At 52.5% G+C, this 8,798-nt stretch overlaps 1 protein-coding gene across 1 annotated transcript in view; it reads right to left on the reverse strand.

Annotated features, from left to right (window-relative positions):
- Nucleotides 1-2,103: 2,103 nt before the first annotated feature.
- The window catches only part of IGSF8 (immunoglobulin superfamily member 8), a 20,075-nt gene continuing 13,380 nt past the window's right edge, over nt 2,104-8,798 (reverse strand). The window contains exons 5-8 of the mRNA XM_048484543.1: nt 3,779-3,898; nt 3,579-3,666; nt 2,519-2,592; nt 2,104-2,370 (exon numbers count right to left, since the gene is read on the reverse strand). Of these exons, the coding sequence (XP_048340500.1) occupies nt 2,104-2,370; nt 2,519-2,592; nt 3,579-3,666; nt 3,779-3,898 (549 nt within the window). The remainder of the gene's footprint in view (nt 2,371-2,518; nt 2,593-3,578; nt 3,667-3,778; nt 3,899-8,798) is intronic.

Raw genomic sequence — 8,798 nt, forward strand, 5'->3', positions numbered from 1 at the left:
CCAACTGCTCTCCAGGAGACAGAGATCACAGCCTGCATCTACTGACTGTTGTGGGTTCTCCAGGCCTTGTGGCCGTGGTCTGGTAGTTTTTGCTCCTAACATGTTGCATGCATCTATGACTGCCATCTTCATAGAAATGTCAATGCGTGTTTCTCTTTGTGACACAGTTACCGTAAAGTGCCTCTGAAGGTGCCGGCCACAGATGCGGGTGAAACGTTTGGAGCAAAAAGTACCAGACCACAGCCACACAGCTCGGAAAAACCAAAACAGCCAGCTGACAGAAGCATTTTTCTGCTCAGCACGAATAAAACATCCTGCAGACATTTTTAAAAGAACCGTTTTGGCTTTTGCCAAACAGCGTTTCCAGGGAACGCAGTTCTTTCGCTCACCCCCACTAGTTCTCCCTTCTGTTTTCGCCACAGCTCACACCTGCCGTGAGCTGCAACCAGAGGAAACCTCAGAAGGACACTTTCACCCAATGGCCAGCGGAATCACAACATGGCGAGCGTCAGATGCAGCAAAAATGAACGTAACCGCTTTAAAATTTGATGGGAATAATAGGACATATCTTGCTCTCCGCACAGCAAGCAGAAAACAACCTTGACTCCATCTTGGGGGGGAAAGATCGCTAGTTTTGCATTTTCTACAGAGATAAATGTAAGATTCTACACTTAGACCGAAAAAAATGAAATCCACAGATGTAGGGTGGGGGACCCCTGGCTTGACAATACTACATGCGAAAGGGGTCTGGGAGTCCTAGTAGACCACAAACTAAACATGAGTCAGCAGTGTGATGTGGCGGCCAACAAAGCCAATGCGATTCTGGGCTGTATGAATAGGAGTATAGTGTCTAGATCGAGGGAAGTAATTGTACCACTCTACTCTGAATTAATTAGACCTCGCCTAGAGTACTGTGTTCAGTCCTGGGCACTGCAATTCAAGAAGGATATTGACAGGCTGGAATGGGTGCAGAGGAGGGCAACCAAAATGGTAAAAGGTCTGGAGTCCGTGCCCTATGAGGAGAGGCTTTGGGAGCTGGGGATGTTTAGCCTGGAGAAGTGAAGGTTTTTGGGGGACATGATAGCCATGTTTAGAAATCTGAAAGGATGTCATGTCGAAAGGGGAGAAAGCTTGATTTCTGCAGCCTCAGAAACCAGGACTAGGAGTAATGAATTCAAGGTGCAGGAGAAGAGATTCCACCTAAACATCAGGAGAAACTTCCTGACCATCAGGGCTGTTTGACAGTGGAATTCGCTGCCTCGGAGAGTGGTGGAGTCTCCTTCTTTGGAGGTTTTTAAACAAAGGCTGGATGAGCATATGTCAAGAGTGCTTTGATTGTGTGTTGCTGCATTAACCTGGATAGCTTTAAAAAGGGTTTGAACAGATTTATGGAGGAGAAGTCGATCTATGGCTACCAATCTTGATCCTCCTTGATCTCAGATTGCAAAGGCCTTCACAGACCAGGTGCTCAGGAGCAGCAGCAGCAGAAGGCCATTGCTTTCACCTCCTGCAGGTGAGCTCCCAAAGGCACCTGGTGGGCCACTGCGAGTAGCAGAGTGCTGGACTAGATGGACTCTGGTCTGATCCAGCAGGCTAGTTCTTATGTTCTTATGTTCTTATGCATTGCAGGGGGTTGGACTGGATGGCCCTCTATGGTCTCTTCCAACTCTATTATTCCATGACACTATGACTCACAAAAACCCGGATGTAGCAGAAATAAAATGTCCTGAAGATATCTGGGGGTAAAAGCTGTGCAGAGTTCCTCCCCCCAAAAAACTTATCTCAATGTCCTCAAGACGTTTTATTTGTGCTGTGCAGAAATGGCCAGAGATTCGTTCACCTGGAGCAAATAGACGCTTGGAAAGGTGTGTGTGGCATTATATCTTGCTGCGGGGGCTCCTCCCCCAGACATCATCCTGCCCAGGCTCCGCCCCCAAGTCTCCCGGAATCTTCCTGCCTGGATTTGGCACCCCTCGGGGGGGGGGGGCACGGGGCAGCAGCCCCTGTTTGGCATCCCAGCCAGCAGCTTGTCAGGAGGGGATCCACACAGAGCCAACGGGACTCCCAGCCAGCTCCGAAGTCCTGGCAGCAGAGCCAGCCTCTCTATCCTGGTACATCCGAAATCTGAGTTGACCATCTGCCTTGGCAGCCGAGGCGCAGGAGATCTCGTTCCAGGAACCCGAACTCCCGGGAAGGCCTCCAAACAAATATTTCTGAAGGAAGAGCTTTGTAGAGGCCTTTGAACGGCACCTTCGGGGTGGGGAAGGCCGGCACGGATCCTGCCAACGCCAGAAATGGACCGCTTCTCCGTAGCAGGTGTTTTAGCGCGACGGCACATGGATGCACGCGGGCCTCTGCTGGGGCATTTGGCTGACAAGGACGGCCAGAGATGGGCCCACGGGCAGAAGCAGGGGGCGGCTGAGTCCCCAGACCTTGGCCCCAAGGCCAGACAAAGCAAGGATCGTAAGGGAGGAGAGTGCTCCTGGGAACGTACCGAGTGCCTTCCCTCCCTACTCACCTCCACATCACAGGGATAAGGAATAAGGTTGCCAGCTCCAGGCTGGGAACTTCCTGTAGATTTTGACAGGGAGGCTGGGAAGGGTGAGTTTTGGGGAGGGGAGGGGGCTCAGCAGGGTCCGGTGCCCAAACCAAACCTCAGAAGCAACCATTCTCTCCAGGAGAGCAGGTCTCTATAGTCAGAAGAAGAAGAAGAAGAAGAAGAAGAAGAGGAGGAGGAGGAGGAGGAGGAGCAGGAGCAGGAGGAGCAGGAGGAGCAGGAGGAGGAGTAGTTTGGATTTATACCCCCCTTTCTCTCCTACAGGTGACTCAAAGGGGCTTACAATCTCCTTTCCCTTCCCCACCCCCAACAAACACCCTGTGGGGTGTGTGGGGCTGAGAGAGCTCCGTAGAGCTGTGACTAGCCCAAGGTCACCCAGCTGGCGTGTGCTGGAGGGCACAAGCTAAGCTGGTTCCCCAGGTAAGCCTTCACAGCTCAAGTGGCAGAGCAAGGAATCAAACCCGGTTCTCCAGATTAGAGTGCACCTGCTCTTAACCACTACGCCATTTCTGGATATGAGGTGTAATTCTGGAAGATCTCCAGGCACCACCTAGAGGTTGGCAGCCCTGGGTAAGAAGGGGGGAAGCCCTGTGAGTTCCTTGTAGCAAAGCTGGGGGTGAACTGGGGGGAGGCTACTCAGCCCCTCCCCCTCTGCCCTTCCTTCTACCTCACTGGTTGCATGCGGCCGTGGAGCCCAGAATTGGTTCCAGGCCTCCCGTTGCCATCTATATCCCCACCCCCTTGCAACTCCACCCTCCCCTCTGAAGTGACGGATTAACCACTTCTGTGCCGCAGGTGACCTTTCCAGGGGCTTCGGGCTGCCTTGGCCAGGAGCAGCCTACCTGCCTCTTCCCAAACAGCACCTCCTCTGCCTGGCCGGAGGCGAACTCGGGAAGAGCCGCCAGGTGTCCTGGGAGCCCAGATGCAAGGCGAGGGAGCAGAGCGGGGGGGGGGGGAGGGGGCTGGCCAGCTCCACAATCCAGCCCTGGACAAAGGAAGCTTTGTGGATCGGTTTTCTCACCTGGAGCCTCCGCGCGGCAGCCAGGATCCGCGGATGCCAGAGGAAACAGAAGCGGCAGAAGGAGGCCCACAAGTGCCAGGAGTTTGATCTAGGGTGTAAGTGAAGGGGGGACTGGGGGGGGCAGAAAGGGACAACTCACAGAGGCCCCCTTCCGGGAGGGTCCCTGCAGAGGTGCAGCCGAGGAACGGCCCAGGACTCACCTCCACCTGCCAGCCCCTGGCCCAAGGAGTGGCGGGGAGGAGGGAGGGAGGGGCCAGCGGCTGTGTTTTCAGTGCCCGCGAAAGGAATCCATCCGTGAAGTCCCCAGAGGGTGATGAAATCTGGGCGGAGGGGGAACTAATTGACCGGACGCAGCCGGGCTCCCTCCCAGCCCCGTCCAGGTGACACATTCCAGAGGGGCAGCCACCCGAGTCTGTGGTCACAAAAACCTACAAGTAGCCCGTGTGTCTGCACCTGATAGACCAGCCGCTTCAAGCTCTGGAGTTTGTGGGCCAACTTCATTTACCCCCCACCTTTCTATTTATTTATTTATTTATTAGATTTAATATACCGCCCTACCCCCGGAGGGCTCAGGGCGGTGAACAGTATAAGATAATATATATATATATATAAACATACATACAATTTAAAAACAGTTACATTCTCAAACCACGTCCCACGAAACCCATATACGACCCTCCCCAGAAAGGAATAATGGGTCTTGCTGATGTTAAGGACCCCTGTAATCAGAGGGGGGGGGGGACAGAAGCACCGTTCTACCCATTTCTACCATTCTACCCTCTCCTCCATGAGATTCTCACAACAACCCTCTGAGGTAGATGAGGCTGGGCGGGTAAGGCTTGCCCCAGGTCACCCCGTGAGTTTCTGTAGCTTTCCAGGGTCTTGAGCCTGGGTCTCCCAGATCCTATGTCAACACTCTAACCACTACACATGTTGCCTTATTATCCAAGGGTTTGCAACCTGCAGCTCTCCAGATGTTCATGGACTACAATTCCCATCAGCCCCTGCAACCCACAGCTCTCCAGATGTTCATGGACTACAATTCCCATCAGCCCCTGCAACCTGCAGCTCTCCAGATGTTCATGGACTACAATTCCCATCAGCCCCTGCCAGTGTAACCCCCATGCTCAGAATGGGTTGACCCAGAAAGGGGTGGAGACTCAAAGCAGCAGGAGGCTGCAGAGCTCATGTAGTTTGGAGGAGATGAGGCTACCAGACTCAGACCTTGGTTTGTATAAGCCCTGAACACCTTGTTAAGGTAACTGCAATGTTGTTGAGAACTAGTGGGAAGGGAGTTGTTTATTTTTGCTATGTTGTAAATGTTGGAGTTTATTGTTTCAGGGGGGGTTTTGTGTGGTTTTAATGGGTGAGAGTTAAGAACATAAGAACATAAGAACGAGCCAGCTGGATCAGACCAAAGTCCATCTAGTCCAGCTCTCTGCTACTCGTAGTGGCCCACCAGGTGCCTTTGGGAGCTCACATGTAGGATGTGAACGCAATGGCCTTCTGCGGCTGTTGCTCCCGATCACCTTGAATATTAAAGCATTTAGAATCTCAGACGTATGAGGATCAAGATTGGTAGCCATAAATCGACTTCTCCTTCCATAATTATGTCCAAGTTCCTTTTAAAGTTATTCAGGTTAGTAATATCAATACCTTCTGTGGTCGCATATTCTAAACACCAATATCAAGACGCCAGTTAGTGTTTCCTTTTATTAGTCCTAATTCTTGCCAGTTATTTTCATCGAGTCGTTCTCTGTTTAGAGTACAGTGAGAAAGAGAGAAAAATGTCTCTCTGTCAACATTTTCTACCCCATGCATACCTTTTACAGACTCAAATCATATCCCCCCTCAGCCGCCTCCTCTCCAAACTAAAGAGTCCCAAACGCTGCAGCCTCTCCTCATAGGGAAGGTGCTCCAGTCCCTCAATCATCCTGGTTGCCCTTCTCTGCACTTTTTCTATCTCCTCAATATCCTTTTTGAGATGCGGCGACCAGAACTGGACACAGTACTCCAAGTGCGGTCGCACCACTGCTTTATATAAGGGCATGACAATCTTTGCAGTTTTATTATCAATTCCTTTCCTAATGATCCCCAGCATAGAGTTTGCCTTTTTCACAGCTGCCGTGCATTGAGTTGACATTCCCATGGAACTATCAACTAAGTTCTCCTGGAAACCTTCACCATGTTGAATCCTGTTCATCAAGCCCTTGGAGTCTTCAGGAGCCAACCTGGACTTGGCAATATCAGTAGACTGTAAATATAAGGACTTGAAATGCACCCTAAAAGGGCTGTAAATTGTTAATGTTAAATGTTACTGTTAAAAGTGTTATTTGTTAAGGAAGTTTGGGACTCTTTAGTTTGGAGAGGAGACGTCTGAGGGGGGATATGATTGAAGTCTACAAAATTATGCATGGGGTAGAAAATGTTGACAGAGAGACATTTTTCTCTCTTTCTCACAATACTAGAACCAGGGGGCATTCATTGAAAATGCTGGGGGGAAGAATTAGGACTAATAAAAGGAAACACTTCTTCACGCAACGTGTGGTTGGTGTTTGGAATATGCTGCCACAGGAGGTGGTGATGGCCACTAACCTGGATAGCTTTAAAAGGGGCTTGGACAGATTGATGGAGGAGAAGTCGATCTATGGCTACCAATCTTGATCCTCCTTGATCTGAGATTGCAAATGCCTTAGCAGACCAGGTGCTCAGGAGCAGCAGCAGCTGCAGAAGGCCATTGCTTTCACCTCCTGCAGGTGAGCTCCCAAAGGCACCTGGTGGGCCACTGCAAGTAGCAGAGAGCTGGACTAGATGGACTCTGGTCTGATCCAGCAGGCTTGTTCTTATGTTCTTATGTTCTTATGTAAGTAAACCATTTTGTTTTAAATTTAGTTCTTTGCAACTCCTTCCAAGTTCTGCCCCACAGAACCCACAGATAGAGGTTACACCAGCATGGCCATGCTGGCAGGGGCTGATGGGATTTGTAGTCCATGGCCATCCAGAGAGCCGCAGGTTGCAGACCCCTGGAATAGACAGTTATGGCACAGCCAGCACAGCCCAGTCGCCCAGGCCCTTGTTGTGTCTCTGCCTTTATCTGGATGGGAAGGCCTCCAGGTTGGCCAGTCTTCCCCCACTCCGGGCCCCGGCCCCCACCCAGAGCCTGATGAAAGAGCTTTCCAGTCCCCAAATCTCCTTCCATCCTTCCGAGTCGCTCAGGCAGCACAATCGCGGCCCTTCTCTTCAGCTGCCTGATAAAAGAGAAGGATCAAGTTCTTGGGAGGACGCATTCCCATGAAACGCGGCCTTCCCACGGGAGTGCTTTATCTGTGCTGGAAGGGGTTTGGGACATGCGGGCTTCGCTGCCCTTTCAAAAAACCAGCCCAGCCGCTCTGCGGTCTCCGCAAAGGCAGGCAGCCAGCCGGCTTGTTGACATCACCTCCCCCTGCCCAACCTGAAGGGCTCGGTCTCCGCAGAGGACGGAAGCTGAGCAGGGTCAGCCCCGGCCAGCACTCGGAGGGAAAGCCCAGGGTCACTACGCAGAGGCAGGTAAACCACCTCTGCTTCGCTCTTGCCCTGACAGCTGGATTGCCCCGGCTGGATAGACCTCACCAGATTTCGGAAACACAGCAGGGGCAGCCCTGGTTAGCATTTGGAAGGGAGACTCCAGGGCCAAGGAAGTCCGGGGTTGCTACACAAAGTCACGCCGTGGCAAACCACCTCTATGTGGCCTGGATGGCCCAGGCACGCTTGATCTTGTTGGAATAACAGAAGCTAAGCAGGTTAGAACTTGGAAGGGAAACCTTCAAGGCAGGGGCATATCTGCCTAGGGACGGGGGGGGCGGGTACCCTCTGTCCAGTGGTGGGATTCAAAAATTTTAGTAACAGGTTCCCATGGTGGTGGGATTCAAACTGTGGCGTAGCGCCAATGGGTTTGGGCGGGGCATGACGGGGGCGTGGCCGGGCATTCCTGGGTGGGGCTGTGGCAAGGACGCAGCCGCTGCGCCGGTCCTTGGGCGGGAAACGAATGCACGCAGGCGCAGGCTGCCACGCACGCCGGTGCACCTCCTGCTAGCCTGCTTCAAGTTCTGCGCGCTACTGCTGAGAGGAGGGGCGTCACTAAGGCAAAAATCACGTGGCAAAATCCCCCACTAGTAACCCCCTCTCGGCACACACCAATAATTAGTAACCTACTCTCGGGAACCTGTGAGAACCTGCTGGATCCCACCTCTGCCTCTGTCCCTGGGCATCACTAATCTGGTCACGTGGGGGTGCAAAATCAGCCCCCCCCCTTGTGCCCAGGAAGATGGCTAGGCAGCAGGAAGGCCCCACCCCCAAGCTTATAAAAGCAAAGGAGAAGAGCCTTGCAATTGGTCTCCCCAGAGGGGAGGGCAGAAGGGACTGCCAGCTGAGAGCTGGGAGCTGGGAGGGGGGGCAAGGCCTGGGGGTGGGGCTTGGGGGTGGGGCCTGATCCCCCTGATCCCAGCCCCAGACATAGCAGGGCAGGCACCCAGAGAACAGTTGTCTCCAGGCGCCCCCATACGCCTCTGCTTCAAGGGACGCCTTGAAAACTCTGCGGGGTCTCCATAAGTCGGCTGTCACTTGAGTGTCCTTTCCTCCCCCACCACCACCAGCCAGGCCCTTTCCACACAACCAAAACAAAACGTTTTGAGGTAGAAAATGAAATGTTTCCTCTCCAGATGTTATGGACTACAATTCCCATCAGCCCCTGCCAGCATGACCAATTGGCCATGCTGGCAGGGGCTGGTGGGAATTGTAGTCCATAACATCTGGGGTGCCAAAGGTTTGCCACCACGGCTCTATAGAGTTCCACAGGGTTTTTTCCCAAAAAAATGTTTTAATTTCAGCCTGAAAACATTTCATTTGCGTCCTCTTCTTTAGCGGTCCTTTTGTGGAAATGTCTCCGTCGTGTTTTCACGTTGAGCATCGCGTTACAACAGTTCCCATAATGCCTTTCCGCAGCCCCCAGACTTCCTCCCCGGCGCCATTGTTTGAGCTCCCTCCGGTTCTCTTGCCTTTTTATTTCATTGGTTCCGTGCGGTTTGTCTTTTTAGGGTTATTTCCTCAAAGCTTCAGTTAGCCCTGCTGTGGCAAATTGCAGCACTAAGCATAGAGCAGTGGTGGCGAACCTTTGGCACTCCAGATATTATGGACTACAATTCCCATCAGCCCCTGCCAGCATGGCCAATTGGCCATGCTGGC

This window comes from Sphaerodactylus townsendi, linkage group LG01, assembly GCF_021028975.2.
Source record: "Sphaerodactylus townsendi isolate TG3544 linkage group LG01, MPM_Stown_v2.3, whole genome shotgun sequence".
Taxonomy (NCBI): Eukaryota; Metazoa; Chordata; class Lepidosauria; order Squamata; family Sphaerodactylidae; genus Sphaerodactylus; species Sphaerodactylus townsendi.